Source organism: Fundulus heteroclitus, chromosome 9, assembly GCF_011125445.2.
Source record: "Fundulus heteroclitus isolate FHET01 chromosome 9, MU-UCD_Fhet_4.1, whole genome shotgun sequence".
NCBI lineage: Eukaryota > Metazoa > Chordata > Actinopteri > Cyprinodontiformes > Fundulidae > Fundulus > Fundulus heteroclitus.
This window is the reverse complement of record NC_046369.1, coordinates 5,581,962-5,603,710: the sequence shown is the minus strand read 5'-3', so window position 1 is coordinate 5,603,710 and position 21,749 is coordinate 5,581,962. Positions and strand designations below refer to the sequence as shown.

At 40.1% G+C, this 21,749-nt stretch overlaps 1 protein-coding gene across 3 annotated transcripts in view; it reads left to right on the top strand.

Annotated features, from left to right (window-relative positions):
• Positions 1-21,749, top strand: part of kank4 (KN motif and ankyrin repeat domains 4) — a 117,219-nt gene that overhangs the window by 73,072 nt on the left and 22,398 nt on the right. For all 3 annotated transcript variants that reach the window (XM_036140897.1, XM_036140896.1, XM_036140898.1), the window contains exons 2-3: positions 16,807-16,877; positions 17,399-20,755. In XM_036140897.1, the coding sequence (XP_035996790.1) occupies positions 16,859-16,877; positions 17,399-20,755 (3,376 nt within the window). In that variant the 5' untranslated portion in view covers positions 16,807-16,858. The remainder of the gene's footprint in view (positions 1-16,806; positions 16,878-17,398; positions 20,756-21,749) is intronic.

Genomic DNA, 21,749 nt, shown 5'->3' with positions numbered 1-21,749 from the left:
TGATTTTGGACTTTGGGAAGAAACTGGTGTACCCAGATGCACGCATGCACGGGGAGAACATGAAAACTCGATGCAGAGTTTGAAGCCAGTATGTTCTTGCTGCAAGGCAACATTGCCACCAACTGCAGCTCAGCTTTAAGTAACTACCTGCAACTGCTGAGCTGCTGCAGGAAATGTTTAGCGGGTACTGTTGCACAGGATAATATGTAGAGCACATTTCCAATATTTCTGACCATTCAGTGCATGTATTGCATCATAATAATAGTAATAATTAAAAATCATTTTCCTGATATGTCCAGTTTAATTCTTGATAACAGAATAATATATATAGGTAGTCATGTGCAAAAGGAGCATACATATTCTTCCTGATCATTTGAGCTGCACTGGTTTTGTATGTGTCCTTCTCCCTGTAATCAGGGAGAAGGACACATTTTGTCACTTGGCAGCTTCATAACTGATCCACCAGTCCATTAAAGAAAAAGCATGCTTTTCCTTTTGGAACAAATACTGTATATGTAATTTTTATTTTCTAGTCTCACTACTTTGCTGAGGGTCTGTTTTCCCTCTTTCAATACATATGTCTGTCTTTTGCCTCCATTTAATGTTTGCCTTCTCATCCTATTGTGTTATTTCTTTCTTTCTTTCACCTAATTTTCAGCCCCCTTTAATGTCTGCAGTTGTTGACATAGTCAGATGGCTCAGTGTTAATTAGCTCCATCACCCTCATTAACGTCGATGAAGCCAAGCAGCCATAATGGGCGCATAGTTTCAGCTAGAATTAGATTGTTAGGATGGCTGCTCCAATATGCAATATAAGGGATAAAAGGCTGTATAAAGACAGCAGTCCGCAGATAAAAAAAAACCCATACCAGATTCTTTTTGTTTCGTTTCTTAAAAACATTGAATATAATTATCTTTTAAATTTCTACCTTACCATACAAGATAAAATGTGCAAATTTCCGTTCCGTATCTAATATTATAAACTTTTTAATTAAACTAGCGAGTGAGAACCTTCCATTGTCCTATAATAAAAAAAAAGTAGTTCACTCGTTATCCTGAGGGATAATATTGAAGTTGTTTAATGAAGCGTATGGACAGAATATCCCTCGTTGGTTTTCTCTGTGGAGTTCAGGAACAGATGTTTTTGTGGCACAAAGGGAACAATCTGCCCTCTGGAAATTTCAGCCACTGTCAGACTGGACATGAATAAATCATTCTGGTTTAAGTCTAGGACACAGAAAAATATCTGGACAATGGAATTGCCTTGGATTTTGGAGCATTAAAGAAAACTGTAAAAAAAAAAAATAAATATATAAAAAATAATATATATATATATATATATATATATATATATATATATATATATATATATATATATATATATATATATATATATATATATATATATATATTAATGTGAGACAGTGTTCCATGTGTGCTATACATAGACAAGATCTAATCCTGTACTGGAGTGGGGTGAACCAGACTGTTCTCAAATAGCTCTCGTAGAGCATGAAGATTGATCGGTTCCTGTAGAGACACACATACCCTGAGCTATATGATATCAGATAATGTCCCCCAGTTCTGTCTTTGTGTTCGCACCATTCGATCTGGCTGAGCAATCATATACTTCCCTTGTACTATTAGGCCTGTCGGTGGATTCTCTCAATTTTCTCAAGTTGCTTTAGACGAGCATTTCTTTGCCCGTACACTTTGCAAAACTGTTATCCACAATGCCAGCTCCTCATTTTCATTTAGGTAAATGCTGGAGGTCCTGAGCTGGAATTGGTTTTCTTCTGCTTGAAAGAGATAAATGTAATAAATAAATTAAACACCTTTGCTCTTTTCTCCAGATTGGGGTAAAGGAAGGACCCTGCAGTTGGTAGTTTCTGGTGTCCTAAACTTTCCTTGTTTATTTTGATGATTTAATGTGGTACAATCATGCAGCACATCAAAGCCTGAAATCCAGTTTAAAATTAAATACGGTCTAAAAGGAAGGTGCTGATCATCACCCTCCTTCCACATTGTTTTAGTTGCATTTAAAATTGATATAATTTCCCCGCCGTCTGCTCGATGGAAGCATGCTTCTGTGACTCCATAAGACAAAATGTACCAGCAAGAGGATGCTGGTAGTTACGGAGGAGGATTAAAACAAAGGGGCCATTAAAGAAAAACGTTTAATCAATTTTGACTTTAAACTCAGAATTCTGATTCAATTAATTATTTTTTGGGGGGATTTCCCCAGAGAAAACCTTATCATTTCTCCTCGCCCCCATGGTCAATCACCGAAAAGAAAAAAAACTCCCCTCGAGTTAGCATGGTTTGGCCGTACTCCTCAGCAGAGCCGCAAAAACCCGGCCTGAAAAGCTCCTGAAACACTTGTAAGTTAGCGGAGCCGTGCGGCCGGCGGCCATTATGAGACTAAGATTTTTTTTAAGTATAAAAGGGAGTCGTTCTTAAATTTCCCTGTTGTGTTTGACTAAGTCAGCAATGCTTTTTCATCTAGCTGACTGGCGACACTCAGTTTTAAAAGCATCAAAGAACCGGGTACTCAGTAAAAATAAAATCCAATTGATCTGAAAGCGCAGAGCCAACGCTGAGAGAGGCTAAACATTGGCAACTATCAATTCTTGGCATCTGCCAACTTTCTTGGAACAAGCATATTGGCAGTTTGTGTTCCAAACTGCAGCGGAGGATGTACTTTCTCAGAAGAGTCCATGTGGTTGATAAAAAAAAAAAAATCCTGTTTCTCTTCCACCAGGCAGTGATGAAGACCTTATTAATGGTTAGCATACAGGATTTGCATGGAAACCCATCTGCACAACAACAACAACAACAACAACGACAACAACAACAAAAATCCTGGTTGACCCAACCCATGCGCTCCATTAGTACCACTATTAGTATTATTGACTTTTATACATTACAGTTTGATCTGGATATTTTCAGTATACAGATTACTTTATTTAAAAAAATATAATAATCTTTTAGATGTTAAATAGTTTACAATTTATATATATTTTTTATTATATATTTTCTTGTTGTTATCTGATCTGATTGAATTGCACCCTTTTTACTGTATCTCCTACTGGTGCAGCTTCACTTGCCCAAAACAAAGTTTCCTCACTGGGACAGTAAACGTTGATTGAACTCAGCGTGCTTTGCAGCTGCAGGACTAAATGGGTTTACAATGCATTTGACCGCCTCTAGTTCAAGAGCCAAAAAATAGACTGATCGGGATTTTTCTGATGAGCAGAGATTCCTTCAAATGTAGTTTCAGATGAACAATGTTGTTCTTTTACTACTGTAAAAAATATAAAAAGGGAACATTTTCAAATCTTTTTCAAGATTAAGATCACCTCAAAATTAGACGGTCATAAGAACCACAATATATGGAGAACTCAAACCTTGACTGGAATAGTTTACACTGATATTAGACATCTTTTACACTATTTTTACAGACTAATAATTGGAATTCTTAGCTTCCCCCCAAAATACTGGGCATAACTTGTTTTTTTTCTCATGAACACAATATTGTGTATTTTCTCATTTGGTGAGCTAAATGAATCTTTAACCTCCACCATTTTTGAATTTACTGATAACACATGGAGTCCTTCTAACTTCAAGCTTTTCTTTCACTGGCTTTTTTGTTTGTACTTCTGAAGAAGCAGGGCTGCTCACAATGAACACTTCATTTTTATTTTTGTGCTTCCAAAAATAAACACGATATCTCTGTTTGGTTCTACAAGATTGTTGTTCTCTGGCTAACTTTCTACAGTTAGATACAATTTCTTTAAATGTAAGAAAATAGATCTTTGAAATTACATAAAGGAAATCCTGTTAGTAAAGCAAAACAATTACTTTTGTTTTACTACTTTACTTTAAATCAGGGATCTGGAACTCCACTCCTTGAGTACCACTGTCCTACAACTTTTGGATGCATCCCTGTTCCAACAAACCTGAATAGAAATAATGCATTACCTCCTTGGCATGTCAGCAAGTTTTGCAAAGGTCTAGTCATTATGCGTTCATTGGATTCAGGTGTATTGGAGCAGGGATGCATCCAAAAGTCGCAGGACAGTGACACTCAAGGACTGGAGTTGCAGACCCCTGCTTTAAATGACAGAATCTATTTTGAGAAGATTGTCATAAAGTACCTTCATGTCTCTGATGGGATATGAAGTAGTCTTTCAACGTGGTTCTTTCATGAGTTACAACCTTAAAATTAAACTCTGGCGAGTATGCATCCAGCAGACAGTTAGCAGATGCTTTTGGTATCTTGCACATATGCACCATTCTATCAGCATTAGTGCGCTTGTCGGCATATGGCTAGAAATTGTTTGGTTAGCGACGGCGCACAAGGCCGCACTGGCCTGCTTACTTTCTCAGGGCTTTACAAGGGTAAACAGAGATAGCTTGTCCCATGGCAGAGCAGCGATAACGGTCTGAAACCTGTTACAGTTGCTCGGCTTGCTTGTTTCTCTTTCATGTGCAGCTGCTTGCAGCCCCTCTCTGCCTCAGCCGACGAACACTCGGGCTTAGGGCTGCAGCTGCAGCATGTTTACAATGCTTCATTAGGAAATGGATCTATGCTGCTTTTAGAGACATGTTCCAGAAAGTGTCAGATAATAGGGAGGACATCTGCAGCAGCTCTGGATGTTCGAGATACGAGTACGGCTGCCACTCCCCGCTCTGCTTCTTTCTCACTACTTTCTTCTCCCATCCATCCGCCCACCTCTTGTCCCCCGCTCGCTCTCCTCAATGTTATTTCCTGCCAGTCTGTCTTCTCTCCAGTTCTGCTCTGTGTCAGTGTACTGGACTAATTCAATCTCCAGTACACAGGCACTCCGATGTAATGACCCGTGACATTCAATTAATGCTCCTTGCTGGGTTAGGTCAGCAGTAATTTTATGTGCGCTTGCTGGATGTCCATATGTGAATCTCTGAGGAGGCTTTGGATGTGTAATTTGTCAAGGATTTGAATTACTGTAAACTTATTTTATACATCTGCCCTTCAAGTCCTAAAAATCAGGTCACAATTTCTGTTTCGACTGTTTGCAGATTTTACAGTTTTGTAACTGCTTCCCTATTTTTTCGGGTTTGTAGATTAAAATAGTCATATTCGTTTGAACATTGAGGGGAATATGGAAATATGTAAAAAAGCTTGAAGCAAAAAGGCAAGCACCAATGCAGTTGAGATTTCCTCTGAATGTTGTAAAACTGAAGACTACATCTGGAATGCCAAACTCAGGCAACAATGCATAACACCAAAGAGTCCCAGTAAAGTCTCCGGCTTAAATTTGAGTTCATAGGGTGAAGCTGTGTGATGCATGTGGTGATGTAGTCAGTGAAGAGAAGGAAGTCAGGAGAACTGTTGTGAAGTACTGAGTGCAGTGCCTTGGAGGCTTAACCAACCGGTGTAGGTACTAGATCGACTCGGGTGGTCAGATTGACTCGGGGTCCTGCACCTTCTGATGACGTCACTATACATGATTGGTTTAATGTTTGCACAATTACGCAAAACATTGTGATTGGTCTGGACAACTTACTAAAGTAATTATAGCGGGGTGTAGGTTTTATTCGAGAGCGGGATTGCGGTTTGTAAACGGACAATTTTATGAAGAAATTCTCTATGGTCCATGCGCCTCCCTATGACGTCACATTATGGCAACGCCCTCTCAAACAAACTACATTGAGCCCGCGGTCCGCATTTGTAACGAATCAATTGTATTTAGTTCATTTAGCGGTTTCTTTTTTTCTCAAAAGCTTCAGGCTTAAAGATGAACATAGAAAAATATGAAATCTTAGCAATTCAAAATAATCAACCCACTTTAATTGATAAAAATTAGGTAAAATATTTAGGTATAATGATTAACAAGGACCACACTGAAAATGACAGAACAAATATTCAAGACATTTTACAAAAAAAAAAATCAACAGATATTTGACAGTTGGCTCAATTTTTGGAAGAATATTGTCATAATTTCATCTGGAATATTAATTTCAAAATGATGTTAGAAGTTTTCATGCCTCGATTAAGTTACTGGAAAATAACCGTAAATTAACAAAATAAAATTAATTTGTAACAAATGGAGACCGCGGGCGTAATGTAGTTTGTTTGAGTGGAGTTGCCATGTATTTGACGTCATTGGGAAGCGCAGGCCACCCGAGCCGATCTGACCACCCGAGTCGATCTGGTACCTACACCGGCACCCTACTCATGTGTTTTAAAGTGCTCTGTGGTGAGCCCAGTCTGCCTGCAGTTTACCACATAGGCTAACGATTGCTTGTCACAACGACGGAAACAGTAAAGTTCTGGTTGGACGTTAAGTAAACAATAATCTGCTGTTCTAATTCCCAGGGCCATCAACCCTTCCATTACTCCAAATAACTGTCGCCAGAATAGCCTGCTTTATATTAGCAAGCCATTCAGAGATTCAGCAAAGTCTTAGTTTTTTTCTCTCCATATTCTGTCCTGTTTTACTTGACAGGGCTGATCTACACTACGGTCTTAAAGCTGTCAAAACGTCATCCGTGGGACATTGTCTTCTGCGCCACTCAAACTCTCCAAGTCTGTCTACTGTCTAAGTTTCTCAGAAAGTCAAAAGGCCCCACAAAGTCGGTGACATTTGCAGTGAAACCATTCCTCTATTATTAGGCTCAGAAATGGAGAAAACAATATGGAGCTTCAGCATTTATCACTGAAAGAAAGCAATTTCTCACCCAATAAAGTTCTCATAAACAACAGCTCCAAGTATCTCAGTGGACTGGCTGTTGACTCAAAGCTGCTTGAGCTAGTTGGCCGTAGTCTTTAATACAAGATTACCAATGTTTCACATTCCTGAAGCAGAACAGGTCTTTCCTTCCCACCTGTAAACATAGTCATGGAGCTCACCCATGTTCCCTGTGTGTATGGTCTTCGGACCTTCATTGCATCCTTTTTCTCTTTTACCAATTGGTAGTCACATATCCAACGACATATTCCAGTTAGAATTTTTTTTTTTTTGTGTCAAATAAATACTATGTTCTGTGATTACTGGGAGATATTATCCAGAGAGGATCCAGACAACATGTCAAAATCCATATATGGTAGTGACTTACTGCTTTAGTGGGAATAAATCAAAAACACATTTTTTGTTTCAGAAAAGTTCTTTGAATACCGGTAAAATTTCAGTTCAACAAATTTTTTAGGTTTTCTAGTTATAAAAAAGAAATTTGCCCTTTAAAGCTCTGACAACCTATTCTTTAAAATGTGTGTAAGCCCCACCTATAGTAGCTAGGTTGAGCTTTCACTTTGGATATATGCGTATAAAAGTGCCTCGCTGTCATTGAGAACTTATTTACACTGCCATCATTACTCTTGCCTTCCGGGCCTTACATTATCGATGTCGTTGCCTCTCCTCCAGCTGTCACAGTTATTGGATTGGTGCTGACAGACTGCAGTGCATCCTCTGAGAGGTTATGGGCATGAGTGAGACATGGACTGCTAAATGTGTTCTGCAAACCAACGCTGGAGCATATACAAGCAAGCTCCGACAAAAAAAAAAGTGATTGCATGGGTGTTAACACACACACACACACACACACACACACACACACACACACACACACTGTATGTGTGTATGCATGTCAGCACCCATCCAATCACACACACACGCACACACACTTTTGGACACAAATAGCTGTGGCTTCATTATCGCTTTGTGTAGCCTGCTGCAAGTACTTTCAATTTGGATTAGCATGCCTTTTATGAGCTTTCAGCTCATAGTCATTATGACCATAATCCTGTGTGGATTCTGCGTCATCAGTGTCAACAGAAGGACTCTAAGAATTTAATTACTAGCCTAACCTTGATGGTTAACTGGTTAGAGAATTATCACTGTATCAGTCATCACTTTACTGTAATCCTCCATGCTACTTTGCTGATGCTCACTAAGTGCAACACAATTAAGCCAAGGCTTTATTCTGAACGCACAGATTTCCACACACTGAATGTGGAAATATAAATTGTTTTATTTTAATTGTTTTTTTTAGTCGGATAGCAAAAAACTTTGTGGAATTCTAAAAGCAGAAATCAGAGTTTGTGAGTTTTTAAAAGTGGATTATACATCCCTGCTCAAATGTACTATTCCACTAGTGTTTGGCCTCTTTGAACTTGAAACTGAATCGCAATTAGGATTAAACCTAATGTCAGTTTGCTTTATCATATTTCAATCATCAGAACAAAACTGTCGCCCCCAGAGAAATGAAGTTCATTAGGATGCTCACTGACAACCCAGGAACATTCGAGGCTTAAAGCCTGGAATGAGCTGAAAGCCATTGGATGATCAGTGTCCACACACTGTTCCCAATTTGACTTGTTACAAGCTTGACTGAAATTTACAGCAGCCCGTATAGACAAGACAGGTGGCTTCTGGAGAATAGCTTTATTGGGTTTTGATACAACATTGCTGTATTGTCACAGCGATAATGTGGCTCTTAATCCTAAAAAAAAAAAACATTCTGCCAGTTGTCAAGCATGGTGGTGGCAGAATCATCGGATGTTTCAACTGTACAGTGACTCCCGAACAGACATCAGATCTGGTTTTGGACTGGATAAAGTACACTTAAGGCCCATCTATGCTCCCCATATGCACACGGACAGATCAGTCTGCTTCTAATGTCGTCAAGCATCACTGCCCTTCTGCTTTCAGTATGTTCATTAAAACTTCATGGTTGTTAAACACTATATCCCCTGGAGGGCTGCTCTGAGTTACCTTCCAAATTAAGAGGAGAGTTTAAAACAATAACAAACATGGCAGGAGATTTTGATCATGTACAGATATACTACAGTAGACTGAGTTGGTCTGTATTGCTAACATTGAAGCATGCTGATAGATAAGCTCTTTCATATTTGTCATCATCTTCTTTCTTGCTCCGTTTGCTGATAACACAGTGTTATACTACACCAAGCTGCCTCCATGCTTACTGCTGGTACCGCTCTGTTTGTTTAAAAATCCTTAAAGTTGGCCTAAAATACTCAAATTAATACGGTAAATGGACAGAAGTCACTGTTTGTATTCTTCTGCATAGTTAACAACAAGCATACATAAATGGACCTTCACAACAGATTTCCAGAATAGCCATCAACACTTTTTAAAGTTGGTTGACTTTCTGTAAAAGCCAGATAAATACAAACAACTCAAGCAATTTACATTTAAATTAGCATAATGTTTTTTAGGAGTTCTAGTAAACAAATCCCCCCCCCCCCCTACTCATTTATGTTACAGTAGGGAGTTGGTGTTTTAGGACAGTTTTCTAAATACCCAGAACAAGTGAAATTAAAGGTAGAGTCAGCAATTTTTCTGGACGTCTCTCCAAGTCCCTTTTTGAATAACTGTGCCAGATCGTTTTACCTGCTTTTCTTTATTCTAACGCCTTCCTCTTCTTTTATTTGTACACCGTTTGCTTCCTGTGACTCTCAGCCATGTTCAAAGTCTAGGGTGAGAGCAGCGGAGCTAACCGCTAAGTTAACCGGATATATAAACACTAGAAGTGCGCATGCGCTGCCAGCAAGCGGAAACAAACAAGGGACGAGCACAGAGCTAGCATTATGTGAGCGTGTCAGAATGATTGGCATGTGGGACAATCCATAGATAAGGTAATACTCCTCGAAGTTGAGAGACAGAGGGGGGTGAGAGCAGGACCAATCATCCAACCAATCCCTGCCATTCGGACTGAACGGCAGGGAATTGTCAGAGTTTTTACAGGCCCGCAGTTCCAACAGAGATAAAATTATGAAACTTCCCTTTTCTGAATATATAATGTGTTGACTACTTTCGGGATAGAAGGACCATTTCAACCAGTATAACACAAAAAGTGTTTCTGAACAAGATTACCAACTATAGCTTTAATGAGAACTTGCGCATTCTTTGCACACCCAAAAACAATGTAAAGGATCTACATGTAGGCTTTACATGCAACATATTGAAATGAGTGAGTACACAGACCTCAAACTAATTCCTTCATGCCTGATTAGAAAAAATATCAAAGGAAGCAAGTCTCTGTGATTTGTCAATTTTATTTATTTTAATTCCATTTTGTCATGCTCCTCGTTTATATTTGTAATTTCTCTCATTCTGCGTAATATTTTCTTTTCTCCCTTCTCTTTAGCTTTATTTCTCTTTGGTCTCATCATTTCACTCCCCCTGACTCTGTATCTTTTTAAAGTAATGATCTAATTAAAGAAGGTTTCGCTTCCTGCCTACTGTGTATAATTATCACTAGGGTCACACTGTACTTCACTACACAATTACTTACCACAGCATTCGCCGGCTCCTTAATTAAGCCTTAAGGACAGCGATTTGATCGTAGTCACATTAAACATCACCAGGAGCAGGGAATACCTGTGCTCTTTTCCCTCCTGGGAAACAGCTACCAGAATGGTTACCATGGTTGCAATCAGAGGATGCCTCATCCTGTCAGTCACTTGATCTGTGTGTTTCTCCTTGTGTGTGTGTTTATCTGCTCATCTGTAACAGAGACAACAGTTCTGCCTCAGGTCACCTGCTTTTTTCATTAATAAGCATCAATCTGTGCAGATGGGACCAGGGCCAAATAGTGCTTGTCACATTTCCTGGTAAGGTCCTGGGGTGTGCTGACTGTCATTTTGATTGATTGCATTGCCACCTCATAGAATGCTTGCCTTGCAGTGTGTCACCACTTGGCGTTGCACAACACAGCTTGCCTTGTGACATGGACTCCGCACTCACTTCAAGCTATCGGAGATAATCTTTGTAATGTGTTGTTCCTTCATACAAGTGTACACACTAAAATGTTCTGCAGTCTATCCATTATCACAATTTAAATCGGTAACGGCGAAGCACTATTGTTATGGGGGAAGCTGTACAGAAACCAAGTGGTTTTTCTATTCCCCAACAAGCATCTGCGATAATCTTTATTGGATATTTGACTACTCTATTTGGGAGAAATAACTGACCTTATGTGAAAACTAGGTTATCTCCAGCACAGATGTGGCTTCTTAGCACTAGAAATCTGAATTAGGCCAATGCCTATGTAGGAGCTTGATATCAGTTTATCAGTAGGTTTTAGATCATTGTCCAGGTAGAACAGCTACGTGTGTTCCAGCTATCTGGCTGCTGAATTGTTGTAAAACAATTGTTGCTCCCTCTTCTTTATTGTTCTGTGCACTTTGTGGAATGCACCATTACCACTGGCAGCTATACAGATGCTCAACACAATGCTACCATCACCATCACAAAAGGTTTTGAGATCCCAAACATAATCAGCAGACAATGCTTTATTAACTATTTACAGACTATGCTTATAAGCTGTACCCTTGATCCAAAACCAACCAATTACGATAAGAAAATAAGTCAAATATCCAGCCTAAATTATGACAGGACCTTGTTGATGGCTACAAAATCTTGTGGTTTCTCTGCAACTTCTTACAATACATTCAGGCAAATATTAGGCAAGGGAAGTTTATTTGTATAGCACAAGTCAGTAACAAGACAATTCAAAGTGCTGTACATGAACCGAACATAAGAAAATAAAACGTTACAGAGGAAAGCACATTGCAGTGGAATAGCAGCAGCAAGTCAAGATAAGTAGGACTACAAGCCTAAAAAAAGCAACTCTAAACAAATAGGTTGTCTTAACCTTGATTCAAAGGAACTCTGGGTTTCAGTGCTTTTACAGTCTTCTGGGAGTTTGTTCCTGATAAGTGGAAATTAGGACTTTAATGCTGCTTTTCTGTATTTATTTCTGGTTCTGGGTGTGCAGAGTAGATTTGAGCCAAAAGACCTGAGTGGTCTGGAGGGTTGATACACTGATAACAAGTCTGTGATATATTTAGGTGCTAAGCCATTCAGGGATTAATGGACTAACAGATAGTTATAGATACAAGTAATTTAAAACCTTTAAAGGTTTAGATCTGAGTCCATTACTACATCCATATTTCTGGACTCATCAGTGATTAAATGGTAAATGGCTTGAACTTGTATAGCGCTTTATCAAGTTCGACGATCCCAAAATACTTTACACTACAGTCAGTCACCCATTCACATTCACACCCTGACGGTGGTGAGCTACGTTTATAGCCCAAGCTGCCTTGTTTGTTTTTTTTCTAAGCATTTACTCAGCGCTTCAATTGGTTCATAGTCACCTGGTGACATTGTGATGTAGAGCTGTGTGTCGTCTGCATAGTTGGGTAACTGATGTTGTTGTTTTTATGAGCTAAGCTAGAGATGAGCATGTAGAAATTGAATAAGAGGGGACCCAGGATGGACCCTGGGGGAACCCCACATGTACATTTTGTCGTCTGGGATGTAAAGTTACCTACTGACACAAAAAAGTCCCTGTCCTTTAAGTACTGTAGTACTGGTTTAAACCAGTTGAGTGCTGACCCAGTGTTCCAGGCGCTCTAATAGAATGGAGTGATTAACGAGTATCGAATGCTGCACTGAGGTCCAATATTAACAGCACTGTGGTTCTTCCACCGTCAGTATTTATATGGATGTCATTAAACACCTTGACAAGAGCGGTCTCTGTACTGTGGTGAGCACAGAAACCTGACTGCAAAATTTCAAAGTGGTTAGTCATAATTAAGAAGGTGTTTTTTGTAGTTTATTTGGCTGAATTGGGACATTTTGTCAATATCAGTTATATTTGGAGTCAGTTTTGGTATTTAATTTGATTCGGATGTACAGACTGTCCCTGTAATCTGTTGGATCTTCTCAGTAAAGAAGTTAGCAAATTCGTTGCAGGTCATGGTGGAGTGGAGTTCAGATGAAACAGTCACAGGAGGGTGGCAAATGAGGTACTAGCGTCATTCATGTTTTTGCTGATGATCTCAGAGAAGAAAGATCCCCCTGCATTTTTCAATAATATCTGTAAAGTCTCTCTTTATACATGTCATAGTCAACCTCGAGTCTTGTCTATCGCCACCTGCCTTCACCTTTTCGACACTCCCTTTTTTCCCACTTCTATTAGTGGATGAATTTTCAGCCTATATAAAATTTTGACCCTGAAAATCTTTAATAAATTCAAAATTGTTCTTTCAATTAACATTTTTTTTATTCATCGGTAGTTATATTTTGTAGTAATATGGCTATACAATGATAACAATTAAAATGTATAATTAGATCCTCCCAAATTAATGACTTTTACGCCAATGTTGAACTTATGTTACAAAAACATCTGAAATGACAACCAGCTGGTTGATAAATAGGGAATATCAGCATCTGTCATTAAAGTCAGCCAACTATTTCTTACAGAAAGATTAAATGTCAGTGTCAATTTTTTTCTTTTCTTGATTGGGGCATTTATGGGAAATCTGTTTGCCTGTTTGTAAGACTTATCTCCTTTGAGAAGAAAAATATATCTGTTATGAATGAGACAATCACAGAGAACAGAAAAAGTAAGCAGACAAGGGTTGAATTATAAAAGATGTAAAGCAAATTTTTTTTTTTCTTAGTAATTTAGACGTGACAACCTGAAGATAGTAAACATATTGCATGTCTCTTTCCTGAATATTGTCAGAGATAATGGTTAGCTTTTAGGGCTTACTTGTTCATTTGAAATATATTTTAAATATTCAACTCATTCGAACAAAAACACTTGCTATTTGTTGCAAATTATAATGTTTTACCAGAGAGCTTTGCAATTTGCCAATTAAAAATTTAGACAGCACGGTCTTATTTTCTCTCCATTTCGCGTCTGCTCTTCAGTTTACAGCTTGGTTTCTTGGCTCTTACATTTGGAACAAATGGTATAAAGTGACACCAAATGGTCCCCTGAGTGAGCCTGCCAAGGGTTGGACTTATTAAATTAAATTAGACTAATGAACAAAATGGCTCTGTTTTTAATTTGGTATGCTGGTAATATAAACTTTTTATCTCATAACTTAAAAATTAAATTGTGTCTGCTGCAGATAGCTGAGAACGCACAGCACCTAACTGTGTATCTGTATTAATTAATGTGATGGATGGACGACATAATCTCTAAAGAGTAGAAGCTAACTGAATTGCCATTATCTCTGTATAACCACCTGGGCTCATATCGTTGGTACACAGCAGTAAAGCAAATTGGTGTAATGCAGTTGGTACAGAAAACATTTTTCTGTTTCATATTTCATTTTAGGACATAATGTTGGGTTCACCTAAATAAAGTACTGCTACTCTCTGGTCAAGTTAAGGTTGAAATGTGCTATTTTTATCTTTGTTTTGTAGTATTTCTTTTAAATCTAAATGTTTCTGTGGTTACTTGTAGGTTTTGTGGTAAGATTTCTCATTTCAGTTCAATCATCTTCTGGATTTATCAGTATCACTATTCACTGTGTTGCAAATTTACAAAGCTATTTATCGGCACTAAATAAAGCAAGAGTTTGCATCTGTTTAATCTTCATACCAAACTCAAAGGGCAAGCTGCCCCTCAACAGAACTACTAAGCTAATTGCATTTAAATTAGTTTAAAACAGTAATTAGTTCATCTTAACTAAAAGGTACTGTAACAACTGTGGTGGGTATACCACAGCTAAAACTCGAAATAACTTGCCGTGTGTCCGAGAGGATCAATTACAGTTTGGGAACAAAGTCTCATGCTGTTCACAAGTTAGGTTATTGTTTGTTTAGGCCTGGAATCTCACTCCATTTGAACTTGTGTCCACAGGTCATTGATGTACTGGGTTATCTTTATCTACATGATGACTTTTTTAATCCCATATGATGATGTGATCTTAATGAGCTGTGACATTGTCGTCCATGTGCAGACCCATTCAATGAACTAAAATATTGTTGGAAAACTTTGTTTATTTTAGTAACTCAATTCACTAAGTGAAGCCTTTTCTAGCTTAATTGAGCACAGACTGATGTTTTAAAGTCTTTATTTCTGTTTGATTATGATTTTCCACTGATAGCTTATAAAAACATTAAGATTACGCTATTACAACAGACAAGAAAAACATTGAAAAGCATAATATTTTCTTAAGTATGACTGTAGATGGAATCCAGCTAGTGCTGTTTATCTAGGGGGAAAATGACTGTATAAAGGATGTCCTTCAGATAGTAATATCTCGTGGCAGTGCTACATGACACTTACAGGTTGTGTAGCACGCAGAAAATGATAACATAAATGGTGTTGCATAGGTTGATGTGATTGGGATGCCTCTTACTTCCTTTAAATGTGTTTGAAGTTGGGTGGCGTTCGCCATCAGGTATCATAGGGCACTGTTTGCGTTGAAGTAATCACTAGAAAGAGATGTGGTCAAAGGCATCTACTTATATGCCTCTGTCTTATAAGTCTCTGCTTCTCTTTTTGTAACATCCTGAAGAATCTCAGTGACACTAAGCTCAGCTGCAACATCTCTCCTCAAGCTTCCTTTTTGAAGCTTTGCAGTCGCCAGGCACTGATTGATTGATAGGCATCCTCTTAGTCTCATAGGGCAAAAATGTGATCAGGATGATGAAAAGGACTATTTCTCTACTAATTATCATTGAACAAAATGTGTTGTGGCGAGTTCAAGGATCTATGAAAAGCTTTGAAGTTAATCAAGTTTATGGTGCAGTTTAGTTCCATTCTGAAATTTCATCCAAATGTTGATGAATCCCAAATTTCTGTGAGCAACGTATGTGAATTACAGCCGTAGCAAAAAGCATCATAATTCTGAAGGTCAGAGCTCTTTGGAAGATGCAGGTTGGTTGACTTAAGTAACATCTGGTGATTGCTGGTGGTAAGTCTAACCTGATATGGTTCTGAGCAAATAAAAAAGGTATGGCACGTCGCATACAATATATTTGATCACTTTGCAGAAGCTGTGCTGGATATTTTTGAAATACATCTTTCTTATCAAACTAATTGTTGGAATTAAGTTACAAGGTGTGGAGGGACCAGGTGTTTGTGATCTGCACCCCCCCAAGAATTTGATGCTGCTGACTCGCTCCACTGCTGCATCGTTGATAGGGAGGGGTGTGTGACTTTGCAGATTTTTTTCCTGAGGTCAACAATTGTCACCTTTTGTTTTGTTTTGTTGACATTCAGGATGAGATTAGATCATCATAGATCATATCATAATGAAACATGGTGGTGGTGGCAGCATCATGCTGTGGGGTGCTTTTCAGTAGCATGGACTGGGAAACTGATGCAAGAGAATTATGGTCCTAAAAATATAAATTTCTTGAGCAGAACCCGTCAGTCTTGCCTGCGATTTGAGACTGTGACGGAGGTTCCCTTTCCATCAGGAACGTGTCCTAAAGCATACTGCTAAAGCAAAATTTTAGTGGTTTAATGGAAAATGTTCTAATGGGTTGGAATGGCCTAGGTAAAGCCCAGACCTAAGGCCAATTGAGAATTTGTGGTGAGACTTGAAGATCACTGTTCACAAGTAAAACCTATCCAACCTGAATGAGCTGGAGCCGTTTGTTCTTGAGGAATGGGCAGAAATCCCAGCGGAAAGATCTGGCAAGCTCACAGAGACCCAAGGACCCAGCAGCAGTAATTGCAGTGAATGGTGGTGTTTCAAAGTAATGTCTTTTTTCAGGGGCGGGGGGGGGGGGGCTGGAATGAACGCTGACATTTTCTGCTATTTCGTCCGATTTGTTTTTTTGTTTCACAGTAGAAAAAAAAATGTGTAAGGATGTTCAGTAAATTACATAATGCACACTCTCAAACGGTCCATTCTGATTCAAGGTTGTGAGGCAACAAAGCATAAAACATGCCAAGAGTGGTGAATACTTTTGCAAGGCACAGTTACAATGAGTCTGACTATTCATTCACTTTCTCACATGACATTTGTTCTGTCTTATCCAGGGTGCCAGCTCCAGTCGAACCAAACACAAGTACATGACTGAGTCTGCATCTCATGATGGACAAGAAAAGTGGTGAGTGCCACTAAGCCTGTAGTTAAACAAACAATATCCCCGCTTCTTACACATCACAACTCACATCCTATGTCCCCAACTGTAGTACTAGTAAATTATCCTGTAGGATTCTATTTTTGTTCATTTTACAGTCATTATATGAAATAAAAAAAAAAATTTGCCTGAGTATTTTGTATGCAACCTAAGGGCTGCTAAGGGCTTATTTTCTTGGAGTGATAAATTCTGTCTGTTTCATACTGAATTCAAAAGGCTCAACATGAACAGCATTTTACATGCTGGCTTGTTTGTTTTGGCACAATCACTGCGTGCTAATTACTTCCCAGTAAGTGACATTGCTTCACAGAGTCGTGTGTACTGCATAGTACAACTTGTCTTTGCAAGAGGGTTATAAAGAATCATGATGTTGATAATCTCAGATGTGATTTATGTTCATTTTGCAAAGTAATTGCACACTACTTGGAAATATTTACCAGTTTCGTTTTTTTACGGAATTAATTAATATCTTTTGTAATTCCTTATAGCGAATGGCTTCCAGTCCAAAGCCACCGAGGGCGGTGTACAGAGGAAGCAGCTGCCCTATTCAGTGGAGACTCCCTATGGCTTCCATCTGGATCTTGACTTCCTCAAGTATGTGGACGATATTGAAAAAGGCAACACCATCAAGAGGGTCCACATCCAGAGGAGGGTGAAGGGCCCAGCTAAATTCAGCACTCTGCCTAGAAATTTTAGCCTTCCTGGACATGGAGTCAGGCCTCCCCCTAAGGAAGGGGCATGGTCTGGGACATCTACCTTAGGGCCAAAGCCCAAATCACGAGTGACAGAGGTCCAACAAATATTTGACTTTAGACCAAGTGAAGGGGCAATATCTAGTCATAGCAGCAGATTGACAACTGGTCAAGGAACTGCAAATATTTCAAATAAATCCAGAGATGAACCTGGCACAGGTGTTGAAGGTACTGAAGATAAACCTGCTGTCCTTCAAAGTCGTCCAAACCTCCTCAGAGCGTCATCAATGCCTGTCACCCTGCAGCAGAGGAAAGGTTCAGATTCAAGCAGCCCTGATTGCACAACGGGAACGCCAGAAAATGGATCAACAGAGAACATGTTCCGTGCCTCTCCAGATATACTGGAACGACGATGCCTTCCGCAGGATCGGGCAGGTCTTCACCAGCAGATAACAGTGGCACTAAAAAGAGTCAGAGAGCTGGAAGAACAGGTCAAAACTATCCCAGAACTAAAGGCTCAAATCTTCTCCCTGAGGGAGGAGCGGGAGAAGCTACTACGTCAGATACAAACACAGTCTCAACTTTCCACATCACCCTCTGCACAAGCAACAACTTCTGAGACAGGGGAACACAGTCAACCCCAAAGACAAAGACCTTCAGAAGGTCTCCATTTATCTTTGGCAATTCAACCGACTCAAGGTGTTGCTTTTGAGCAATTGCCAGTAAATGTGGAAGAGACACACAAGGAGACAAAAAGAACAAAAGAACTACCAAAACAGAGAGAGGCTCCCACAAATCAAAAACAAACTCTACCATCAGAGAAAGTAGACAAACAAAAAGAGAGCCTGCTGGATGATGCAGTGGGTAGACTGTCACAGGAAAAAGACATTGTTGCAAAAGAAACTGAGATTTTCAGAGAAAGTAATGTATTAAAGGAGGACCAAAATGGAATGCTGAAGCTGGAGGAGAAGCTAATGATACTGGAGGCAAAACTTACACAGGCTAGCCAGGAGCTAGAGAGGACTAATGCTCTTTTGAAGGAACAAATGGAAGAGAACAAAGCAAAAGAGGAGAGAATATTGCAAATGAGTGAAGGAATGAGAGTGGAAATCTGTACCACACAAGCAACTGAGAGGCCAAGAAGAGAAAGCATAGATGCTGGAACAGTTACGGAGAGGCTAGATCTCAGCCACCAAGAAACAGAGACAGAATCTCCTGTTACAATAGATCAGGGGACAGATACAGATAAAATCTGGGTTGAAGTGACTGTACCCAAGCCAAGGGCTAGAAGTATAGATCGAGGAACAGTGACTAGTAAACTTGACACTAGCTACCAGCAAACAGAAATTGAGGCAGAGTTAACAGCGGCAATACAACCTCGGCCCAGAGCTAACAGTATGGAACGAGGCACAATAACGGAGAGTGCTATCACTCAAGATCAGATGACCGAGACACCTGCTGCTGAAAGAGTAAACCAAGTCACGGAGACAGAGGGAGAGACAGTAACAGACCATCCACAGAGACCAAGGGCCAGTAGTGTAGATCAAGGGACGGAGACTGAAAGGCTGAACACTGTGGACAGAGTCACAGAGACCGAGGCAGCACAGAGGAGCGACCAGCAAACCGAAACAGAGACAGAACGACGGCAGGACAAGTCGTCCCTAAATGCAGAAGTAGGAGGTCTAATGGGTGAAAGAGAAAGCAGTGTGCAAAGAGATATCGGTCATCCTGTCGGTAGCACTGCAGAAAGTGAAAGAACAAATGAAACAGTTAAAGTAGAGGTTTCTACAAAGACATTTGTTACAGATTTTGAAGACATTGTTGAGCAAACTTTAGATTCAGATACTGGAATGAAGATTGAAGTGTGTCCCAGTTCAGTCTCTGTAATAGATGATTCTAAGACTGAAGTGAGCTCTGCACAAGGTGACTCAAAAATTAATGACACTGACCCATCCAATAGCGTACAAAAAATAGAACCTGGAAATACTGAAATAGAGACAACAGAAAACAAAGAAAACGAAGACAAGGAAATTGTGTGTGCATCAGTCAAAGAAAATGTGGGCCCTTGTGCTGTTGCAGTAATAGCTGAAAATTCAGCTGTGAAGGCCCTAGCTCCTGTTAGACCACAGAGAGGCCGCAAGACCTCAGTGGAGCAAACACAGCCATTACCTCCTCAACCTCATCTTGTACCCGTGCTCTCCTGTATGGAATCCAGTCAACCTGAAGCTGAGAAGACCACAACAAAAGTTCAGACTGCACTCCAACTGGAGGCTGAGGTTTCAGCACAGCCCTCTGAACCACACGAAAATGATCAACCACCATCTGTGCCTCATGTTCAAGACAGTAGTCAAGCAAAGAAGCCACCTGATGAGTTAGTCGAGAAGCAGTCTAATGCACAACCTCAGGGTGAATCTCAAAGCGCTTCTTCAAGCCCTAAGGAAATCCAAACAAAGACCAAAACCATTCAACCCCACACAAAGTCTCAAACGACCTCTCGTCGGAACTCAAAAGAGCAGAAAGCACTACAGAGAGGATCCAGTGTATCACAAACTTCTGGTCATGAATCAGGGGAAACCAAGACCCGTCAAACTCGCCAAGGGTCAGGTGATACACAATCTCACTCTCAGAGCTTGCGTAGAAGCTCCACCGATGCTCTGTCATCTCAGAAAGATGCCAGTGAGACACAACCGCCACGAAGGAGATCAAGCGAAGCAGCTCAGACTCGTGTTTCGAGTGAGGCAAAGGCGTTGAGACGGGAATCTGCCGACTCTCAGTCAGCACGCCGAGGTTCTGGCGAGTCACCAACATCCCCAGCAGCTTTGGGACAAGTCGTAACTCGGATAACAGGTCTTCTCGGGGAGCAGTGGGCACAGCTGGGGAGCAGCTCAGGAGCGCAACAGACGGCCAGCCAACAGGAGAGCCCCAGTGCCCCGAAACAGACAGCAACTAAAAGGGCAGAAGCAGGCAAGGGAACCCCAGCAAAGCCCACAGGCAAAGGCGTCCCGGCTGCAGCAGCTGGAAAACCAGCGGGGAAGTCTGGTGCTTCCAAAATGAGTTCTATTCAGAGCCAACTGGTCAGCTCCCTCAGTGTGCTCTCTGCCTTCTACTCCCCAGGCCAGAAAGCAGCTGCCACCAGCAAACAGCAAGAGCAAGGTAGGCACGCCATGTATCCAAAGGTACGAAGCTGCTTATCTGTCTGACAATGAGCTGAATATTTTCCTCTCTCACATATTACCCATTCACAAAGCCCTGTTATTCCATTAGCCACACTGCTTAATTGCAGCGCATTCCTTGTGATCTCATATCAAGGAGGAGTTTTAATATTGATATGCACACAGAGTTTCTTTCCGTTCTGTTGAAGGCTAAACGAGCAGCCGAACGTTGTCAGAGCGCTTTGAGTGCTTTTTGGATTTCTGTTGTGTTAGTCTGTGGCACAGGTGGAACTCCTCACCCTGCATGAAAAACCGATTTGTCAGCAGACGTTAGAGTCTCGTCATGAAACTGACAACAGGACTGAGTTTTTATGACATGCTCATTGCGCCAGTAACCAGAGACCCCACCGGCCTATTCATGTAATTAGAAACACTCCACTCAGGAGAAAGGCTGTCAAATCAAGTCTTGATCAAATATCAAATGAATGATCATGGCGTATCTTATCATTAGATATTAATTGGAACCTTTGGGTAGCAGTTGTTGTTATTGTTTAATTTTTAAAGGATCTCCTGAGCTTTACATGTTCCACTCCGAAAATGCTGGCTTATTTACATAGTTTTGTTCATTCTATTGTTTCCTGATGTTTTTATTAGGAGATGATTACACAGCCAAACCGGCTGAAAAAACACAAGAGATCAAGAGATATGAAGCTGCAAATTTGTTGTCAATATGTTAGGGATGTGAATTATTCAAAACAGCTAATAAGCCCATGGTAACTCTGGATAGGGTGCATAACTCCACTGCTCAGCAGGCAGAATGTTTAGTGATTGGTATTAGTCACTGACTAATGGAAGAGGGGTAAGGAGAGAGCCATTGTAGGAAGAAAGTCTTAAGAAACCTTGTTTTTTTATCTGCTACAAGCCTTGCAAGGGGCACAGAAAACACATGGAAGAATGTTTTGTTTATTTATTTTTGGTCAGATGAGATTACAATT